Here is a 22,958-nt window from a genome sequence, read left to right on the forward strand (position 1 = left end):
AAATGGTTGAGGTGAACCAGGCAGAAGGAGTTTCTCTTTTCCATTTTTTTTTATTCTATAACTACAGTTTACAGTCATTAGATGATAAACATAAAACATCACTTTTATTATCCATAGTCAAAGCAAACCTCAAGTACAGAGTAATGTGAAAAAGGTCTTGGGTTCTTCGTTACGTTACACTGCAGCTTTATTATACAACTGGAACTTGCGTCAAGGAGTACCTAAGGGATTAGTGCGTTTGTCTAGCCTCATTCACAACTGTTACGTCGGGGGGGAAGCACACGCAGGGGTTCCAGTTCGGAGGCAAAGTTGTGGGCTGTTCGTTTAGGGTTTTCCCAGACTATTTCAGGGGGGGGGGCTGCTCAACGAGAAGAGAGGGGGCAAAGGATACTATCACAACACACAAACTGATTTTGGCTACTTGAAATCCACCAACCAGGGGGGAGAAAATATTTAGGGTGAAGGCTTCACTTGGGAGGGTGGTCAGATAGAACAAATTGTTCTTCCAAAAATAATGACAATGCCTGCCTTTCCATTTCAGGCTATTATTATTATTATTTTGTTCCCATTTTCTTTTTTGCATGTTCCCATTTTCTTGGAGCAAGCAAAAGGTGATTTATATAAGATGAAACTATTTCAACCCTAGTGGGAACTTAGAAGAACATATCTTTTATCTCTCTCACACACACACCCGTTAAACAGGGACGTGTCCTCGGTTTAGGCTTCCCCAAATCCATCAATCAATACAGCCCAAAGTGTTTTCTAGGAATGCTTGAAAAACATTTGGAGGGCACTTGGTTCAGGGGTGAAATACATTTACTTTTGCTACCGGTTCGGTAACAAGGGGAGCGTGTATGCTCTCAATCTCCACGCATGCGCGGGAACTCCCACGCATGTGCAGAGTGTCAAAAACGGGCGTGATGACGTCCGGGCGGGTGGGCGGAGTCTGCTACCGAGCACGCCTGCAAAGGTAAGCAAACAACGAGGGGGGATGGGAAATCCGCTGGGCCACGCGATTTAGATTAGCTAGAAAGCAGGAATTCCTGCTTTCTAGCTAATATAAATCGCGCGCCACAGCTGATCGTCGGAAAAACCAGTTCGCCCAAACAGGTTTCATTTTCGGGGGAACGAGTAGCCTTTTTACTACCGGTTTGCATGAACCGGTCCCAACCCCTGACTTGGTTGAAGAACAACTATTAAAGATGTGGGGGGAAGGGAAATAGTTTGGGTAGTTTTGAGAAATGTTAATAATTCTCCACACACTCTCTTACAATCCCCTCGGGTTTCATCAGAATCAGGACAAGAAAAAAAACAATACGTTGTTGAGCTACAGCATGGTGTTTTTAGTAGACTTTCTAAGGCTTAGATGCTCTCTCACTCCAATTCCTAGCAAATCCCTTGTTTGATTAAGATCCCTCCGAATCAAATATTAATAGTGGCCAGAGAGAGCTTTAAACAATGGCCGAATTACTTTTGCTGCTGGCATTACTGCTGGTTCAGCGTGCAAAAAAATCTTTTGCTCCACGCACGAGAGCTTTTGCACCTGAAAAGGTCTGCGCATTTGCACAACGTTACAAAAGGGGGGAAAAAATTTAATTTTTCAATGAAGCTTGTTCTGTTCATGCGCAGAACCAAAAATCAAGATGGCGGCGCCAACAATAGAACTGGTTCTGGGGCACGGCAGGCCGAGTTACTACCTACTGGGCCGAACCGGTCCGAACAGATAGGAACCCACCTCTGATATATATGAAAGGGGACAATGATTCAGTCTTTTCTTAAAGAGCAAGGGAAGGCAAGAGACACGTATTAAAAAAAGTCAACCAGGAAATGAGAATTCACTATATTTTTAGGGGGAAAAGGCAGAGGTAGAAGTCAATGGAAAGAAGGGCTGACCTATTAAAAAAAATAGCTAAACAGCTAGATTTTGCATCCATGTCACCTAAAGGGGGGATGAATAAATCATTTCCCCCTGTTATGAAAGTGGCCTGTTATCTTAGCTCGTCCTCGGATTGCTAAAAAAAAGAATTCCGGTTACAACTCTTGAGCAATCAAAATTGGTGCGATTTGCATCACCTGAACTCTGTGTGTGTGTGTCTTCTGAATATTCCTTAATACCTATCCGCCCAGGGGTCTACGTCAAACGAAAAGGATTTTTGGACATTCAGGTGGATGGGCAGGTAGCCCTAAAAGGAAATTCTCGCAAATAGGGAATTGGGACGGAGGGAATTGTTCTCCGTTTTTGCAAGCCAAGCGAAAAGGCAAGCCGTGGAGAGTACAGATGGAGTTCTCTCAAATAATTTTTCCTACGGCTTCAATTCAAGGGAGGATTTTATTCTTGGGCATGGGAATATTCCCCTTAAGGAAGGTGCTTTGCAGCCCGCAACCTTTCAAATTAATTTCAATTTACAAAATATCCCGAGCCTAAAGTTCGGGTAGTAGCAAAGGCTGCAGTGCAGACAAACCTTTGGTTAATAATGCCCAAATGTTCCGAAAATGTTCTAACCTTGGTCCTGCTTAGGATCAATTGGGGATGCCCAACTCTACAAAAATCGTGGTTTCCTGCAGGCTTCCAAATTTCTCTGCCTGCTTTTTCACACACACACACCCAGCTACTTCACAAAAGGGAAAACCAAGAAAATTTTTTCCTTTCAAGTTGAAACAAGTTGTAAAGGCTAAAAAAAACAAAAAAAAAAGGGGGGGGGTATACAATTGAATGTACATAGCCACAAATCAGATTTTATCTTCTCTTCTTTCTGGAGTACACACTGATCAAATTGCTCCTATTTTAATAAAGTTTCAAAGCGTTAACAGGGGGGGGAAAGGAAAGCCAGAAGTTAATTTTTCTATTTCCGAATAAAACTATTTTTTTTAAAAAAAGAAAAAAAAATCCCATCAAATTCCACGTCATCTTTTCTGACATCTAAATTCTCGATGTTTTTGCTCTTCGCTCGTTAAGGGAGCTTGGATGTCAGAATGGCGATGCGATCAGCCGCCCAAAATTAAATTTCTAGTGAGGCTTCTGAATTAATTTGTTCGCTGCGCTATTTAAGGTTTTTGCCTGTTTCACCAAATCCTTTTCGCTGTTAAGGAGGGGAAGAAAAGGAAATAAAAAAATAATATGTGGAGAATGGGGGATTGGAGTAGAGAAAATACGTAATAAAAAAAACACCAGTTAATCAAACAGATATCAGCGGTTATATATTGCAGTACTTTAAATAAGCACAGCTTAGATATAATTACCATATTTTTCGGAGTATAAGACACACCCTTTTCCCTCAAAAAAGAGGCTGAAAATCTAGGTGCTTCTTATACACTGAATACAACATTTTTTGCCTCTCGAAACTCCATCCCCTTCATCAAAACGGCTGTGCATAGCCTTTAGGAGCCTTGTAGAGTGCTCCTGGGGGCTGGGGAAGGCAGAAATGAGCAAAAAATGGCCCCTTCCCCCCAGCAGCACTCTATAAGCTTCCTAAAGGCTATCCATGCCATTTTTTTAAACAAAAAACTCATTTTTGCTCGTTTTTGGAGCATTCTACAAGCCTCCTAAGGGCTATTCATGCCTTAAAAAAAAAACAAGCCCGTTTTTGCGAAAATGGGCCGTTTTTGGGCCTGCAGAGTGCAAATTACCTTTTTTAAAAAAATTTCCTCTTCAAAACCTTGCTGCGTCTTATACTCCGGTGCGTCTTATACTCCGAAAAATACGGTAACTCTTGATCTTCATTTCGTAAGAACAATAAAGTTACGTATTTTCAAAGTTGAGGAATGATGTATGTTTCAGAATCCTTTGAAGGTAGTCCTCGACTTACAGCCTTTTCTGTTTAGTGACCATTTGAAGTTACAATGGCACTGGGAAAAAATGACTTACAACTGTTTTTCATACAGCATCTGGTTCAAGAGCCGAGGTGGCGCAGTGGTTAAATGCAGCACTGCAGGCTACTTCAGCTGACTGCAGTTCTGCAGTTCGGCTGTTCAAATCTCACCGGCTCAGGGTTGACTCAGCCTTCCATCCTTCCAAGGTGGGTAAAATGAGGACCCGGATTGTTGTTGGGGGGCAATATGCTGACTCTGTAAACCGCTTAGAGAGGGCTGAAAGCCCTATGAAGCGGTATATAAGTCTAACTGCTATTGCTATATTTATGATGGTTGCAGTGTCCCATGAGATCCGCTTTGCGACCTTCTGACAAGCAAAGTCAATGGGGAAGCCAGATTCACTTAACAACCGTGTTGCCAACATCACCACTGCAGTGATTCCCTGAACAACTGCGACAAGAAAGGTTGTAAAACTCACTTAACAACTTTCTCGCTTAGCAACAAAAATGTGTGGCTCAATTGCAGTCGTAAGCCGAGGACTACCTGAACCGTCAAACGTTTTCACGAATTGCAAGCATTTAATTTATGTGGTCCAACTCAAACATCTTATTAAGCCGCAATGCGATGTGCCAGGTGAGCTTAGCATGTCACACAACAGAACCATCATGGATTGTAAATGATGGTTATGACCCGCCAAAATGTGTGATGCCAACTATCGGTGGAATATTGAACAAAACCCGTTATGCATCCATTTCATAGCACATTATAGCGACTAGATTTATAGCGACTAGATTTACTTCTATAAAGAAATGGAGAACGTACAGTTACATTCTGACTTTTCCAATTTTTCCAATTCAGATTATCAATCTCTGTTGCCAAAACTTGCTATGATTTGAGAGGAATATATTTGTAACTAGCTGATAAACCGGCTTTGCCCGGGTGTTTATTTATAAGGGGGGAAATGTCCGGGCCAAATGTAATTTCTAATGTTGGATTTTCTCCCTTACCAGAGGGAGCCCCCTTGTGGAGTACTGTGAAGCCATTACCACAGCAACTCCGCTGCACTGTACAGTAGAAGCCATTTTACAGCCGGACAATATTTCCCAACTTTTCTGCGGCAGACTAATTATAAGAGACTTGCAAGAAACAAGTTTAGAAAGCCTAATTTCTCTTTTTGTGTAACCCAAGAATGATTGAAAGGATGGCTATAAATCACAATCTTAGCTTGCTTGGATAAGCCGCTTTCGTGTTTACCTCTGTTCAAGCAGTTTAATTGTAGCGGCCATTTGACTGGTCTTCTCCTCCAAGCGGCTATTCAGTTCACTCTTCTGTTTCATTCCCAGGTCTGAACTCTAAAAAAAAACAACCAAAGAGAACAATAACTATGCTTAGTTATCTTTAAAGATTACCATGTTTTCCCGAAAATAAGCCATTTTACTGCAGTACAGTAGAAGCCATTTTAAGGCACAACACCTACCCTGAGGGGCGCAGGGTTGCCTTACCCCCACAGTATTTGTTTTCAGACAGTAAGTCATCTCTGTACCAAGTTTAATTGAAAGAGTTATGCTGGAACATACACACACAGCCATATATATATATGTTTTCTGAGGTTTTCGCAGGTGTTAGTATGTAGGTCTTTGGTTATTCGGGTTTGTCCCGCGTAGTGTCTTGGCGACGTTTCGACGAAGTCTCATTCATCATCTTCAGGCTTCGTGCTTCCAGGAGCAATGCTATATATATAGTCGGCAGCTTTGATCACACTTTAAGCTGAAAACACCGGCCTGAGGATGGCGAGTGAGACCTCGCCGAAACGTTGCCAAGACAATATTCAAATGCAAATATTTCTTTATTTGACATTTTCCAAACATTAAAATCACAATTACACTTTTACAGCTTTCTGTTATCGGTATATCTTTTTTTTCTGATTTCGGTGTTTCCATTTTCCATTCTATTATTTTATACATATTCGTCTTTGTTTACTTTCTCATTTTTACAATACACACACACACACATACACACACACACATATATATAGAATATTTCTATCTCTATTGCTTTCTAAATATATGCCATCTCTTTTCATTGTGTTTGCCCTGTGTTCCTTATGCATTGATTTTACATCTCTTTTCAAGCCAGTTATACCACCTGTTCCATATCTTGTAGTACTCCTGTTTCCTCTCCATCTCTTAGTCCCATCACTAGTTTGCATTCTGGAGTATTTAAATGAAGCACCGGAGGCGGCGCGTTTGACACCCCTGCTTTAGATCATGAAAATCAGTCAAACCTTTAACACGACCGAAGATTATTTTGCAAAATGTGCCGTTGGTAACATTAGTTTCAGATGACAGAAAGGAACAATCAAATATGCCTATCCCAATTTTTCTTTCTTTTAACAACGAGGGAGAAAGTGCAATTTACAAGGGAGAGAGACCGCCTCCTGCCGATTACCTCCCTCAGACCGATCAGATCTCACAGGTTAGGTCTCCTCCGGATTCCATCTGCCAGCCAATGTCGGCTGGCGACCCCCCAGGGGAGAGCCTTCTCTGTTGCAGCTCCAGCCCTCTGGAATGACCTCCCCGTGGAGATCCGGACCCTTACTACCCTCCCGGCCTTCCGCAAAGCCACCAAGTCCTGGCTGCTCCAGCAGGCTGGGGGGCTTGTGAAACATCCAGCCCCACGGAAATTGTGAATGTTGTGTTTTTAAAGTGTTGTCTTTGTCTATTTATCCCCTTTCCCTTGTCTATTGTGAGCCGCCCGGAGTCCTTCGGGAGTGGGCGGCATACAAGACAAATAAATAAATAAATAAGGGAGACAGCTTGCAAACTCTCTTGGCCGCAACCCAGGATTAAGGGCCGGGTTTATACTTCGTGTTTATAGATTTATAGATTTTATTTGTGATTTATAGGCCGCCCTTTTCCCTGAGGGGACTCAGGGCGGCTTACAATTCATGGGAGGGGGAGTGCAAGACAAAACATAAGACAATACGTGAATGAGAAAAAAATAAAGCAATAAAACACAACTTTCATTCAACATTCGGGTGGGGCGAATTAGAATCTTATCCCCAGGCCTGACGGGATAGCCAGATCTTAAGGGCTGTGCGGAAGGTCTGGACGGTGGTGAGGGTGCGAATCTCCACGGGGAGATTGTTCCAAAGGATCGGAGCTGCTACTGAGAAGGCCCTCCTCCGCGTAGTCGCCAGTCGGCACTGACTGGCGGATGGAACTCGGAGGAGGCCTAATCTGTGCGATCTAATAGGTCGAAGGGATGTAATCGGCAGGAGGCGGTCTCTCAAGTACTCAGACCAGCCCTGCATAGAGAAACTGCATAAATTCTTTTGTATCTAAGGAGCTGACTTACACCACCTGGATTAGACTAAGGGGTGGAATTCAGCTGGTTTAGACCGGTTCGCGAGAACCGGATGTTAATTTTACATCTGGTTCGCTGAACCGGTAGTTGCAAGGACTGGCTGGCCCCACCCAGCCCCTCCCAGGAGTCTCCACGCAGCCCATTCATCATGCCATGTAAATGCAGGACCTGCGCAGAGGCTCTGGGAGGGCGAAAAACGGACCTCCCGGAAGTTCCAGAAATGGGCCTGTTTCCGGAGGGCCTCTGGAGCCCTGGAGAGACCGTATTCGCCCTCCTGAAGGCTGAAGGAAAGCCTCCGGAGCCTGGGGAGGGTGAAAATGCACTCCCACTCCCACCGTGCTGTAGGAGGCTAAGTTGGCCATACCCACCATGGCCACGCCCACCCAGCAACAAGGCAGAGAACCGGTTGCTAACGTTTTTCAATCCCACCCCTGATTAGACTGTCTTATATTCTTTAATCAAGTCAACCAAGAGAAAGGAGTAAAGAGTTGTAGCGTCAAGCTTTGTAACTAAGCCATCTTATTCTCCCGTGTCCAAACCAGTGTTGGGTTCTGGATCCCGGCGCAACTGGTACAGTGCAACAAGGCCCCGTGGCCACCACAGGAACACATGCAGCGTGCACGCACACGCGCACACATGCATCCTTACCACCTGCGACGCCTGCGTAACGCTCCAGCTGCTTGGCGGGGCGTTGCGCAGGCGCCGTACGCGGCGCGCGCATGCACAGATGGCCCATTTCCTTCAAATACAGGTAAGGAACGAGGGCGGGCGGCTGGGCCCTCCGGAGCACCGTACCGGAACGGCACCGGGTGCTCCCGGCAGGCACCGGTACGCCCGTACTGGGGCTTACCGCCTGCAACCCACCACTGGCCCAAACCCTCCATTTCTCCTAATTGAAAGCAAAGAGGGAGACCCTGCAATTAACCCTTTCCTGTTGATTTACCTGCAGCTTGAAAGAAAGTTCAAGTTTTAGGGCCCTGAGATCGTCCAGTTGTTGCCTGAGCACCACAAGAGCATCCTGCTTCTCGCAAACGTCTTTTTCCAGCATCTTCATAGCCAGCTCCATCTCTTGTCTCATTCCGATCTGCATTTCAAGCTCTTTCTCCACGTCCTAAAAGCAGGCACACGCACACACACACACACACACATACACACACATTACAGGCGAGAGTTTGAAGGTCTGAAAGACTCTTTCTCCCTAAACAAAAACAAAAAAAATCGCTACCATTCAAGAAACGGTAGCGACGAGGGCAGGGTGACCTTTTCCATTCCTGCAGAAGATGGAAGAATGTATGAATTCTCTCTTAGGCTGAGTCCGAGAGAAAAAGCTTATCTCGCTGCAAGGAAACTCAGAGCAGGTCTTTTTCTGACACTTGACAATGATCAAAGGTATTATGGGGTGAACATACCAGGGCATCAAAACAATTTTTAAAACGGAGGGAGGGGAATCTGGCATGTAAACAGCTTCACGTCTTAGTCATTTTTGCAGGCACTTCACACCTTTTCACAAGCAGGCCACGTTTTCTGATGTTTTTTCTTTGTAAAAGCCTTTGATGTGAGAAAATGGTATTCAACTCTTTTCCTGATATTAGAATCATTCTGAATCTTGTGTGTGTGTGTGTGTGTGTGTGTGTGTGTGTGTGTACACACATACACATACATGCATATACATCAGAGGTGGTATTCAGCAGGTTCTGACCAGTTTTGGAGAACCGGTAGCAGAAATTTTGAGTAGTTTGGAGAACCAGCAAAAACCACCTCTGGCTGGCCCCGCCCCCATCTATTATCTGCCTCCCGAATCCCAGTTGATCGGGAGGAAATGGGGATTTTGCAGTATCCTTCCCCTGGAGTGGGGAGGGATTTTGCAGGAACCTTCCCCTGCTACGCCCACCAAGACACGCCCACCAAGACATGCCACACCCACAGAACCAGTAGTAAAAAATTTTGAATCCTACCATAACTGTACAAAACATTAAAACCAGAAAATGGATATTGTGATTTTTGTGACTCTGACAAATTCCAAATTCCAGGATCCCTGTACACTGACTATGCTGGGCTAAACTTACAAGGAGTTGTAATTCTGCCCTAGCTTCTCTTCACCTGCGAAGCACCTTACCAGTCTTAACTGTGTTTCCTCTTTCAGCTGTTTCCTCGCTTCGGTGAGGGCATGCCCGTCTGCAGTCTTATTTACCTATAATGAAGATGTCAACAAAGCAAAGAGGATGAGTAACAGAGATGACTCCAGAATCGCTTGGTAGTGAAATGGACAGCATGTACATTTAATAAATACCGTATTTTGTGGAGTATAAGGCGCGCCTTTTTCCCTCAAAAAAGAGGCTGAAAATCTGGGTGTGTCTTATACACTGAATACAGCATGTTTTGCCTTCTGAAACCCCGCCCCTTCACCAAAACGGCTGTGCATTGCCTTTAGGAGGCTTTCAGAATGCTCCTGGGTGCTGGGAAGAGCAGAAATGAGTGAAAAATGGGGTGTTTTAGGAGGTACTCTATAAGCCTCTTAAAGGCTATGCGTGCCCTTTTTTGACAAAAAACAGGCCCATTTTCGTGAAAAACGGGTCGTTTTTTGCTCATTTGGGGGGGCACCCCCAGGAGCACTCTACAAGCCTCCTAAAAAATTAGTCATGCCCTTTTTTTGGGAAACAAAATGGGCCCGTTTTTGCGAAAAACTGGCTGCTTTGGGGAGATTTGCAGAGTGCAAAAACTTTTTTTTTTTAATTTGCCTCTTCAAAATCTTGGTGCGTCTTATACTCCGAAAAATACAGTAAATAATAAATAATTGATGGAGATTAGTGCTGTCTCTTCCAAGCACAAGGTTAAGACTCTCTGAGAATCTTCACATTAACCCCCACAAAGCTAATCATTTTTTTTCTTTGGACTTTTTAATCCCACCTTTATTATACTGTGCTTCCCCAAAAATAAGACCGGGTCTTATTTTCTTTTGACCCCCAAAATAAGCACTTGGCCTTATTTTCGGGGAGGTCTTATTATTTTTGAGGTGCAGGAGGCGGCGAGCATAATTACCTCAGGGCTGCTGCTGTGTTGCAATATTTTGGGGGAGGGCTTATTTTCAGGGGTGGGACTTATTTTAGTGTATGCGCTCAAAAGATTGGTTGGGTTTATTATCTGGGGAGGTCTTATTTTCGAGGAAACTGGGTATTTACAACTCAAGGCACCGGACTTACTGAATATCCTCCCTCCTCTTATTTTCTCCACAGCAACAACCCTATGAGGCAAGTTGGGCTGAGGGAGAGAGTGACAGGATCTGTAACATGGCACATTTGATAGGATCTCTTTATTTTCAGTCCCCTTCAATCTTCCGCTTTCTGCTTATGTTTTGTGTTATCGGTCGTCCTCGCTTAACCAAAGTTAAGTTGGGACCAGAACTTCTGTCAGGAAGGGATTTGGCTGTAAAGTGCGACGTCACACGGCTGCACCACTTAAACAGGTGGCAGTTTGGTAGTCCATCTGTTGATGGAATTGTTTTGTGGCGTGCCAGGCACAGACACACTGACCTACAACCAGCCTACAAACCCCTCAGAATCAGGGGTGGGCAGCTATGGGTTCGCCCGGATTCGGGAGAACCCGTAGCTAACAATAGGGCTGGTTCGGAGAATCTCCAAATCCCACTCCTGGATGGCGCCTCCCACCCCTCCCATGAGTTTCCACGCGGCACATTTTGGATGCAAAGTAAGTGAAGGGCCCGTGCGGAGCCTTGGGGAGGGGAAAAAACAAGACTCCGGAGCCTGGGGAAGGCGAAACCAGCACCCCCCACCCGCCATGGTGCAGGAGGCCGATTAGGTCACGCCCACCATGGCCACGCCCACCCAGCAACCAGGCAGAGAACCCGTTGCTGAAATTTTTGAAGCTCACCCTTGCTCAGAATCCAAATCAACTGCAAAGCTGACCAGAGTTAACCAACTCTCAACGAACCCACACAATTCCCCTCCACCAGCAGTTCCCCTCCCAATGATCCTGACCTGAGGTAATCTCATCACCAGACTCACCGATGACTCACATCTGACCCGTCACAAGAACCTCGCTTGACACACCCACACCTGAAGCCCTTATTAGCAGAATACTGACCCTAACATCCCATAAACTCTGCTGAAGATGTTATCTAGCCTGGTAACAAAAGGTTCAGAAACCGACCCACGAGTTCGGAGAACAAACCTTTATCCTCATCCTACACCTGAACTACGGATATTCGCCACTCCCGCAAATAAAAACGTCTCATCAAATGAACCACGGCACGGAAGCATAAGTGAATGTGAAAACAGTCCCCAACTGCCGCACGCAACATGCACATAAATCCTGACCTTTCGGTTGGATTCCAAAATGTACGAACTCTCCTCTTTGACTCGCTCCATTTCTTCTTGCAGTGTTATAATTCTGTTGTTTGCGACGGCAAGCTGCGTTAAACACAAGAACACAAATGAAAAGTTACAATGGTTGTCGCTCTCAAATAATTTGGAGTTAGGGGCTGCAAATCCACCTGCAGCTCCCCCTCTCTCTACCAACACACACACACACACACACACACACCAGTGGTGGGTTTCAAAATTTTTTAGAACCTCTTCTGTAGGTGTGGCCTGCTTTGTGGGAGTGGCTTGCCAGCCATGTGACCAGGTGGGAGTAGCTTGCCAGCCATGTGACTGGGTGGGCGTGGCCAACTTGTAAAATGTGGTGAAACTCACTTAACAACGCTCTTGCTTAGCAACCAAAATGTTGGCTCAGAAACTCTGGCATTTGAAGCAGGCAAGTCTTAAAGCTGTCAAGTTACAAGACCTTTCCACCCCTAACCCTTTAGAAAAAAAACCCCAGGGGTGTTCAAAGTTGACAGGTTTAAGACTTGTGGACTTCAACTCCCAGAATTCCTCCTTCAGTCATGTTGACTCAGGAACTCTGGCATTGAAGTGTGCAAGTCTTAAAGCTGTCAAGTTACAAGACCCTTACACCCTTCACCCTTTAGAAAAAAAAAAACCCAGGGGTGTTCAAACTTGACAGCTTAAAGACTTGTGGACTTCAACTCCCAGAATTCCTCCTCTCGCTCTTCATCTTGATGATGTGCAGATGGGCGGGGGGAGGTAGCTGGAACCGGTTCTAAACGGCACTGTAGATTTGTGGAACCTCTTCTACAGAAGAGGTTAGAACTGGCAGGAACCCACCCGATACATACATATTCTTCGCCTCTTCTAATCCCTCCTCTATAATATGCAGACGTAAAAGGCACGTGCCCTCAGCAAAAGGATGTGCAAGAGTGGTTTGTTTTCTTGCAAGATATTAAAAAATCTTCTCAATTTATAATCCAGCTCCATCAGTATTTGTTAGTGCCCTCCACTAATGGACAGGAAAAAAAAATCTGCAACCACCCTCCTTTCCATTGAGGAACCTTATAGTGCATGAACTAGAAGGAGGGCTGGGGAAAAAAATACAGACCCCTCACATCCTGGACATAAAGGTAAAAGTTCCCCTCGCACATATGGGCTACTCATTCCTGACTCTAGGGGACGGTGCTAATCTCCGTTTCAAAGCCGAAGAGCCAGCACTGCCAAAAGACGTCTCCGTGGTCCTGTGGCCAGCAATACTAAACGCCGAAGGCGCACGGAATGCTGCTACCTTCCCACCAAAGGTGGTTCCTATTTTTCTACTTGCATTTTTACGTGTTTTCGAGTTGCTAGGTTGGCAGAAGCTGGGATAAGTAACGGGAGCTCACTCCATTACGAGGTGCTAGGGATTCGAACCGCCGGCCTTTCTGATCGACAAGCTCAGCATCTTAGCCACTGAACCACCACGTCCCTTCACATTCCTGGATATAAACTGTTTCAACATCCTCCCCTCAGGATGGTGCTATAGGATGTTCCGTGCCAAAACAATTAAGACAGTTTTCCCCCTCGTGCCATCACTCTGTTGAAGACCTAATTCAAGTCTTATGCCTAAGGATACCTAATAGGGCTGTATTACTCTTTCCCTTCTCATCTTTCCTGTTATCTTCTCCTACTGGTATCTTATGAGTCATAATGTTAGGAGTTTCTGGTTTTTCTTTTAAGACCTTTTGCTTCTCATGTGAACAGCTGAAGAAGTTTCTCAGATGAGAAGTGAAACCTATTCAAAGTAAAAACAGAAATCCCAGTTGCTTCTTGAAAAAGAAGCACATTTGGGGCAAACCATGACCTGGATGACTGAGAATCTTTGCAGACTTTTAGCTATACAATTTGGGATGAGCATCCTTTAAATGGCGTGGGAGTAGGAATGGATTTCCAGGGGGGGAAATTGCAGAGTACAAGAATAAGAAGCACCACTCAGGTGACCCTGGGGACAGAGATAAACCTCTAAGTGGTCTCAATGACCCTCTAAAAGGATGCAAAGGACCAGCTGTCTGCAAGGTGTATAAATCCTTCCATTCCCCATCATCCAGTCAGAGCTGAAGAAGCTTCTTGGATGAGAAGTGAAACATCTTCAAAGAAAAACCAGAAAGTCCAGTTGCCTCCTGAAAAAGGGACAACCTGGATGACTGAGAATCTTCATAGACATTTAGCCGTACGCTTGAGATCTTACCGGAGGCAAATTCCTTGTGTGTCCAATTACACTTGACTAATAAAGAATATTCTTTGCAAAATTCCACAATAGAGTAACTCTCTGTTATGACACCCGTGCTCTAGGCCAGACAGATTTCCATCCCATAATATTAATTCATCTGGCATCTCTTGCATTTGGAATCTGTTTTGGGGTACACATGAACCAGACTGAGATATTACTTAATTAGAAGCTAAATCTAACTTATGAATGTATCCTAATGTCCCCTAAAGCCTGAATGTTGTTCTTTTAATTGTATAACCTTCACATTTCTTTCATTTCTACTTACCTCCTCAGTTAGTTTAGTGTTGGATTTTTCCAAAGCATCAACTTTTGCCTGCAAGTTGTTGACTGTAGCGCTGTCCAATTAAAAAAAAAAGGAAGACATGAAGTAACTTTATGGAACTTAAGAATTCAACACAAATGGACCAAATTTTCTACAGAAGATTTACCTCTTTACCTTAAATGCCTATTGAGTTCTTCTACGTAATTTTTCTGATCCAGAATCGCAGTAATTTGACCATCGCTGAAAACAGGACAAAGTGGATATTAACCAGGCACAGAGAGATAATATTAAGCAGTATTGCAAAGCAAAGCAATATGTTTAGGAAGAATTTGTTGATTGCTAAACTTTAGTTAAATCCATTGGTAATAGGTATAGTTAAATAAAAATTGATAACAATAGTAATGTATACAATGTTGAGCTGTTATAAGTAATAATTGGATATGAGAAGGGAAGGTTAGAAATATTTTTGGACTATATATAAATATTATTAATAACAATAATAATTATAATAAAAAAACTATATATAGTTAAGCTTTAACTAATAGGGGGAAAATGTTATAATATAGGATATACTTAAATAAAGAAAGGATAATAATAATAAATTATATACATGGAGGATTAGAAAATTTTGGTATTAAATATTATGGATGTTTAGCTAAAACAGGATATGAGGATTTAATGTTAATGGAGGATTTTACAAATAAGTAAATGAAATGCCAGCATGTGGTTATGTATTGAATCTTGGTATACTTAAGGATGAAGGATGTTTAAATAACTGTAGTCAAATAAAAGTGAAGGTATGATGATGTTAATATAGTAAATATTTGAGTTAAGGTATTTGAATTAATATGAATTATATTTAATGACGGGGGAAGAGATGCACAAAAGCTTTTTGTAACCAGCTGATATACTTTCTACAATATATGTTTGTTTTGAAAATAAATAAATAAATAAAAATTTATATATATAAAAAAAAGATGCACCGGTCTATCAAACGCACCAAGATTTTGAAGAGGTAAGTAAGAAAAAAATGTTGTCCTCCCCAGCCCTCAGGAGCACTCTGCGGCCTGGGGGAAGACAAAAACACCCCCATTTTTGTGAAAAATGGGTGGAAAATGGGCCGTTTTTTCACAAAAACGGGGGCATTTTTGCCTTCCCCCTCTGCTGAAGCCTGCAGAGTGCTTCTGGGGACTGGGGGAAGGAAAAAACGCCTCCGTTTTTGTGAAAAACGGCCCATTTTTTGCAAAAAATGGGATGCAGGGGTGGGGCTTCAGGAGGCCAAAAACGGCTGTATTCGGTGTATAAGAGGCACCAACATTTCCACGCTCATTTTTTTGGGGGGGAGGTGCATCTTATACTCTGAAAAATACGGTACTGTGTTTCATAATTATAGATTTGCATAATGTCTGAATTGACTAGTCAACATTCAGCCTCCAGAGCAGAAGTGGTATTTTACCAGTTTGCCCTGGTTAGGGCAAACCGGTAGTGGTGGTGGTGGCGGAAGTCTCCGCCCACCCGCCCAGACATCATCACAGATGCCCTGCGCATGCGCAGAAGCGCTGCGTGCGTGCGAAGCTAGCGTGCACACTCCTGGTTCCAAACCAGTAGCAAAGATTCGAGCATTTCATGCCTGTTCCAAAGCCAGGCAGGGAAGGTCGAAAATAGTCAAAAAGGTGATTATGAAAAGGCATCTCACCCTTTTTATATGTGTTGATTAATACTCCTAGCTGCCATCCTGACTTTTTGACAAACTCACGCTCACACACCCCTCTGCTCCAGAAGCTGCTATTCCACAGAGATAAAACTGAATCTATAAAAAAGTGCGATGACTGTCAGTTTATTTATTTATTTATTTTTATTGTTTTGTGTTTTTTTTAACTTTGGGGGGAAAAATGGACGCTGAAATGACAGATCTGTAAAACAGAGAAGTACCGTATTTTTCAGAGGAATAAGACGCTCCGGACTATAAGATGCACCTTAGTTTTCGGGGAGAAAAATAAGAGTTGAAAGGGACCGCGGAGGTCTTCTAGTCCAACCCCCTGCTCAGACAGGAAGCCCTACATTACTTCAGACAAATGGCTATCCAACTTCTTCTTAGAAACTTCCAGTGTTGGAGCATTCACAACTTCTGGAGGCAAGCTGTTCCACTGGTTAATTGTTCTGACTGTCAGGAAATTTCTCCTCAGTTCTAAGTTGCTTCTCTCTTTGATTAGTTTCCACCCATTGCTTCTTGTCCTACCCTCAGGTGCTTTGGAGAATAGTTTGACTCCCTCTCCTTTGTGGCAACCCCTCAGATATCGGAAGACTGCTATCATGTCTCCCCTAGTCCTTCTTTTCATTGAACTAGACCTACCCAGTTCCTGCAACCGTTCTTCATCTATTTTAGCCTCCAGTCCCCTAATCCTCTTTCTTGCTCTTCTCAGCACTCTTTCTAGAGTCTCCGTCTATCTATTGTAACAGAGCTTATTAACACAAAAGCATCTAAAATACAGTTTCTGGATAGGAACCGAAGGAGACTTACCCTTCACTGCCTTTACTGCTGCTGCCATCCTTCAAATACATTGAAAAATCAATAACGCCAACCTACGAGAGAAGACAGCAATACTTCATGTCCTACACGTGCAGCTCCCCCCCCCCCCATTTTATTCTTCTTATTAACTGTGTGATTCATCCAGGCATGTTTAGTAATCACCTACATGGCACAATCGGACTCGCAAGATTGATGTCGGCCCCATTATAGGAAACCCAGGCCAAGAAATCATGTCCACAGAAAGGCTAAATTTATTTTTATTGAGATGGCCTATGACAGTGGTAGCTAACCTTTTTGCCATCGCTTGCCAAAAGCGGGGGAAGCGCAGGTGGGTCGTGCACACCAGTGGTGGGTTTCAAAAATGGTTCGAACCTACTCTGTGGGTGTGGCCTCCTTTGTGGGAGTGGCTTGCTGCCCATGTGACCGGATGGGAGTGGCTTGCTGCCCATGTGACCGGATATGAAGATGCCGACGACACTTGTCAGAACCACCTTAAATTTCCTCACATGCAGCACTGGCATGCATAAGAATAGGATGTAAACTTGTTTTTTTAAAAGCATTTTTGGTTTGCGTTAAAACAACTTCAACACACGCAATGTTCTGATTGCACCCCAAACGCAGTAGTTAGTCATCCTTACCTTTCACAGAGGCACTGAGTTTTATAAATATGAGCATGATAGTGTAGAATAATCATATCCAAGGACCAGTGGTGGGTTTCAAAAAGTTTTGGAACCTCTTCTGTACGTGTGGCCTCCTTTCTGGGTCCACTGGTGGAACCTCTTCTAACTGGTTCAGTAGATTTGACGAACCGGTTCTACCGAATAGGTGCGAACTGGTAGGAACCCACCTCTGGTGCACACCCATAATTCTATGCGTGTGACACCCCTGCGCATGTGAGTGCGACCCACCCCCTGTGCATGCGAGCGCGCCCCTGCCCTCCCCCTCTGCTTTTTGCGCGCGAAGCCTCTTGAAGCCTCCAGAGGGCGAAAAACGGCCCAACAGGCAAACTGGAAGTTTGGGAACGGACTTCCGGGTTGCCTGTAGGGCCATTTTTCGCCCTCCACGGAGGGCGGAAAACGGCCCAAAGCGCAAACCGGAAGTCTGTTCCCAAACTTCCAGTTTGGGAGGGCGAAAAAAGGCCAAAAATGAAGGCCGAAGTCAGCTAGCCAGCACGCACATGTGCCCTGGAGCTGACAGGGCAACTCCTCGCGTGCCCTAACAAATGGCTCCGTATGCCACCTGTGGCACATGTGCCATAGGTTTGCCATCACGGGCCTATAATCCCTGTCCAAGTCATCCTCCTTAGTTCGGTGAATTAGAGAGTTCTCTGCGTCACTCGCTTCCTGTTCTGGATTTAAAATAGGTTTCTCTTCAGTCCCTTTTTCCAAGGTTATTTTCCTTGTAGTAGAGTAGTATTTCTCAAGAGTGGTGCGGTGGCCTAGAGGTGGAGCTCTCGCCTCACAATCAGGAGGCTGTGAGTTCGATCCTAGGTAGAGGCAGATATTTCTCTCTCTGGTCATGATGAGAATATATCTGCCGAATATAACTCCTCATTGGCAACAGGTGGGGCATCCGGCCAGTAAACACTCAAGCTCCATTCAGTTGCCCAAGACTGCACTTTGCAAGGGATCAATGGGGTCATTAAAAGCTGATGATGATAAATAAATAAATGATTAAAAAATGAATGAGTGATCAGTTGATTACAGCTGCAAACAAGGATGTTTGCCTGTGATGCTCGTATTTCTCAAGAGTGGTGTGGTGACCTAGAGGTGGAGCTCTCGCCTCACAATCAGGAGGCTGTGAGTTCGATTCTAGGTAGAGGCAGATATTTCTCTCTCTGGGCACGATGAGAATATATCTAATGAAGAAAACTCCGCAGGTCCGGAAGACTAAAAACGGCCCTACGAGCAAACCAGAAGTCCGTTCCTGAACTTCCAGTTTGCCCATAGGACCGTTTTTTTGCGCTCCGGAGGTTTCAGGGAAGCTCCTGAAGCCTCCTTAGGGCCTCCGGGGAGGAGGGGGCGGGGCAGGCTCTTTTCGCCCTCCTCAGGCGCCTATGAAGCCTCTGGAGCCTGGGGAGGGTGAAAAATGGCTTTAAAAATGGCATGCGCGCTGGCCAGCTGACAGGGCAACACCTCACGTGCCCTGACAAATGGCTCCGCGTGCCACCTGTGGCACTCGTGCCATAGGTTCACCATCCCGGCAATAGCTCAAATGCAAGAGGGGTATTTGTTATCTCCAAGCTATAGTAACTCAGGACGTAGTAGGTCATCCCCAGTGATATGGAAACCAGAAATACGGCACCTGAGAATCCAAGTCTTCTCCCTTCATGCAGAAATTTGCATCAATGACATTCAGGCCCACTAAAAGCCCGGCGATTATAGCACCTTCTTCCTCCATCATGAGGGCATTCGCTTCATAAAATTCACTGCAAAACATATTGAAATATAAATGGCTACATTCAGGGTGGATAAAAATCAATGATTTATTTTTTAAAAAAATCATTTTATTCTTATTAGATTTATTTTAATAAAATGCTTTTGGAATAAAAAAAAAATCTACCTGAAGATAGTTTTCTTTTTAAGATACATTCAACACTTAAGTTTATTCAGCATGAAATGGAGCTAAGTTATGTAACATGAGGCTGTTTATTCTGCAATATTTGTATTTGTATTTGTATTTATTAATATTTGTATGCCGCCCTTTTCCCTGGGGGGACTCAGGGCGGCTCACAGTTCAGGAGGAGGGGGGGGACAAACCAAGTTACATATAGGACAATACTTCGTTAAAAAACACAACATTCATACTATTCGGGTACGGTGAGGTCTTTAGCCCCAGGCCTGTCGGAACAGCCAGGTTTTAAGGGCTATGCGGAAGGTCTGGAGGGTGGTGAGGGTACGAATCTCCACGGGGAGTTCGTTCCAGAGGGTCGGCTATTGGGACTGTCGATGAGTCAACAGCGGGTCAGGGGACGGGCTGCTGCGGGACAGAGAGAGGACAGTTGCCTCTTTAAAAATGATGATTTAAATGGAGCCGATTTCAATATATATATGGCAGTGTGTCTGTGTGGGTGTGTCCCAGCATAACTCTGGAACGCCTCGAGCAATTTCGACCAAACTTGGTACACAGATGACTTACTCTCTGGAAAAAGAATACTGTGGGGATAAGACACCCTTACCACCCCTTGAGGTGTGCGTTCTGTTAAGTTACAGCCTGTTGTGCCTTAAAATGGCTTCTACTGTGCAGCGCAGTGGAGTTGCCATGGTAACGGCTTCACAGTACTCCACAAAGGGGCTTCCTCAGGTAAGGGGGAAAATCCAACGTTAGAAATTACGTTTGGTCCGGACATTTCCCCCCCTATAAATAAAATACTCGGTCAATGCCGGGTTATCAACTAGCATGTAGTATGTTACTCATGAGGATTACCATATTAAGGATGAACCGAGTTCTCACCTGAGAATTTCCCTTCTGTTTATTAAGGCTTTCATGTACTCTGAAAGTTTCTTCTGCATCAGTGCCAGACGCAGCCAGGCTCTTCCCCTTCCCACGGGAGTCCTACCAAGACCCAAAGACAAATGATAAATGTTGTTACACATAAGGTGGCAGGTCACCTAAGCATAAGTATAGTCTTTATTGTCATTGTACAACATAAATACAACAAAATTGATTTTAACCTCACTGGTGCAAAATTGTAGCAGAAACGAAAAAAGAAAAAATAGGGGGGGAAAAACTAGCGTGTGCATGGAGTGATTGCGATTGTATTTAAAAGTCTGGCAGCCCCAGGATAGAAACTATCTTTAAACCTATTTGTTCGGCTGGCTATACTTGGATGTCTTCTGCCTGATGGTAGAAGTACAAAGAGACACTGACCAGGGTGTGAATCATCTCTGAGTATCTTCCTTATTCTGCTAAAGCAGCGATGTCATCCAGTGGTGTCAGAAGGCAACTAAGTGCCAAATTCTCCACAAAGAATAAACGATAAAAGTGGGTGACTTAATTTTCCCCTGAATTAGACAAATGTAAATGCAAAAGAGGTTGTGGTAGAAAACGGTCTCAAATGTGAATTTTATTTTATCTGGTCTTGTTGTATTCGGGTCTTTTCCCATGTAAGATTGAGATTGTCTTGGCAACGTTTCAGCGACATCTCACTCACCATCTTCAAGCTGGTGTTTTCAGCTTCGTGTTTGTGTGAGTAAAGCGTGGTCAGAGTTGCCGTCTTTCTATAAATCTTGGTGGGGGGGTGTGGAGTGCTGGCTTTGTTTCAGTAAGTGGATTGATTGGCTGTATGGTTGTATCATGATTGGTTGATTGGTGCTGATTAGTGCTGGCTGTGTGTCCGTTGTTGTTTTGTGTTGTAACAGTCTGGGTGGTGGGTGGGGCTCGTTTGGCCGTTACAACACAAAACAACAACGGACACACAGCCAGCACCAATCAGCACCAATCTACTAATCATGATACATCAACACAGCCAATCAATCCACTTACTGAAACAAAGCCAGCACTCCACACACCCCCACCAAGATTTATAGAAAGACGGCAGCTCTGACCAATGGCTGTGTGTATGTATGTTCCAGCATAACTCTGGAATGCCTTGAGCAATTTCAACCAAACTTGGTACACAGATGACTTACTCTCTGGAGAAAAATACTGTGGAGGTAAGACACCCCTAACACCCATCGTGATGTGTGTGTGTGCGTGTGATGGCATGCAGCCAGCTCCAGCTCAGCTCCACTGCGCATGCACAGGGTGCGGGGGGGAATGCAGGGAGGTGTGGTGCAAGGCCCCCTCTCCCCGCAGCCCATTTTTGCTTCTAAGATACTGCTAGCTTACTAAGCCCAAAATAGGTTGTGGGGGTGTGTGTGTAGTGCATGCATGCATGGGGATAGTCCGGGGGGATTGCGCAACACTATAGATATAATTCATTCCTTTTCCTATCTAATACAGGATTACGATAAATAAATACCGGGGTAATGCCGGGTTATGAGCTAGTATTGCATAAAGAGCAAAGCACACCCAACACAACCTTCTACTTCTAAAACAGAACTGTTATAGACTTTAATGAATAAAAGTTACTATACAGAATTTCAGAGAATAACCTGACTAGCGTCTTTTGAAAAAACAGAAGGCGGCAACACTTACTTTAGCCCGGGCAAATCTTTAACGCTTGCTGTGATTTCTCCAGCTTCAGGAACAAACTTCTCTACTAATTCCAGAGGTCCCCAAAATGACTTATTTTGGCCCAGAAATGTCTTCTTGGCTAAACAAAAACATTATTTTTCTTTCGAATATCTGAACTGGCATTTTTTTAATAAAAAAAATAAATGTCTTTATTGTACATTTTCCTTTATTCTACGTCACAATTTCAATTTTGCAACAGCGGCATACTGATTTTATCAAGTCCTTTTTAAAGATGAAAACAATACCCATTAACACTAAAATTGATTTAAAATATTGGCCCTTCTCCATTCATTTAATAATGTTCCCCTCTTGTTCCGTTTAAAAGTGTACACTACATGTTTTCGTTGATGCCGTAAATCAATAAATTGATTTTGTAGGCTTATGATTCTTATCCTACTGGGGTTGACCACCAAAGACGCTGAGCTGGCTGATCAGAAAGGTCGGCAGTTTGGCGGTTCGAATCCCTAGTGCCGCGTAACGGAGTGAGCTCCCGTTACTTGTCCCAGCGTCTGCCAACCTAGCAGTTCGAAAGCATGTAAAAAATGCAAGTAGAAAAATAGGAACCACCTTTGGTGGGAAGGTAACAGCGTTACGAGCGCCTTCGGCGTTTAGTCATGCTGGCCACATGACCACGGAGACGTCTTCAGACAGCGCTGGCTCTTCAGCTTTGAAACAGAGATAAGCACCGCCCCCTAGAGTCAGGAACGACTAGCACATATGTGCGAGGGGAACCTTTACTTTATCTTTTATTGAGGGAAAACCTGGAAATAAGGTCTACTTTATGTGCAGAAAACTGCCCACTACCAAGAAATGAAAAAAATATACACACTTATGGACCAGGAATCTCCAAACTTGGCAACTTTATGATATGTGGACTTCAATCCCCAGAATTCTTGCATAGCTGGCTGAGGAATTCTGGGCGCTGAAGTCCACAAGTTTGAAAGTTGCCAAGGTTGGAGACTCTCTGTGTTAACCAGGACTTTACCTAAGAAAACGTCTTAGAAAACAAAACATACTAGTTTATTCCAGTTTAAGAATGTGGATATAATCCCTAGAGGAGATCTTTGTTGTGGCCTGCCAGCGGCAAGTGGAGCTGGCAGCAGATTCAGACAGTGAGGAAGTTGGGGAGGAACATGGGCCTGGAGTCTGGGGAAAGCTCTGATGAGGGCTCTGCGTCGGAGGCAGAGAGGGGGGCAG

At 44.2% G+C, this 22,958-nt stretch overlaps 1 protein-coding gene across 6 annotated transcripts in view; it reads right to left on the bottom strand.

Annotated features, from left to right (window-relative positions):
• RUFY3 (RUN and FYVE domain containing 3) overlaps positions 1–22,958 on the bottom strand; it is a 78,495-nt gene that overhangs the window by 14,598 nt on the left and 40,939 nt on the right. For 3 of the 6 annotated variants that reach the window (XM_032223813.1, XM_032223814.1, XM_032223816.1), the window contains exons 3-12: positions 21,723–21,840; positions 20,037–20,138; positions 18,888–19,011; positions 16,575–16,636; positions 14,228–14,293; positions 14,057–14,126; positions 11,511–11,603; positions 9,293–9,367; positions 8,120–8,287; positions 5,065–5,162 (exon numbers count right to left, since the gene is read on the bottom strand). In XM_032223813.1, coding sequence (XP_032079704.1) covers positions 5,065–5,162; positions 8,120–8,287; positions 9,293–9,367; positions 11,511–11,603; positions 14,057–14,126; positions 14,228–14,293; positions 16,575–16,636; positions 18,888–19,011; positions 20,037–20,138; positions 21,723–21,840 — 976 coding nt within the window. Of the gene's footprint in view, positions 1–30; positions 3,081–5,064; positions 5,163–8,119; positions 8,288–9,292; positions 9,368–11,510; positions 11,604–14,056; positions 14,127–14,227; positions 14,294–16,574; positions 16,637–18,887; positions 19,012–20,036; positions 20,139–21,722; positions 21,841–22,958 lie in introns of those variants that run through there. The other 3 variants (XM_032223818.1, XM_032223819.1, XM_032223815.1) reach the window with 2 other exon arrangements.

Source organism: Thamnophis elegans, chromosome 9 (assembly GCF_009769535.1).
Source record: "Thamnophis elegans isolate rThaEle1 chromosome 9, rThaEle1.pri, whole genome shotgun sequence".
In the NCBI taxonomy this organism is placed as follows: Eukaryota; Metazoa; Chordata; class Lepidosauria; order Squamata; family Colubridae; genus Thamnophis; species Thamnophis elegans.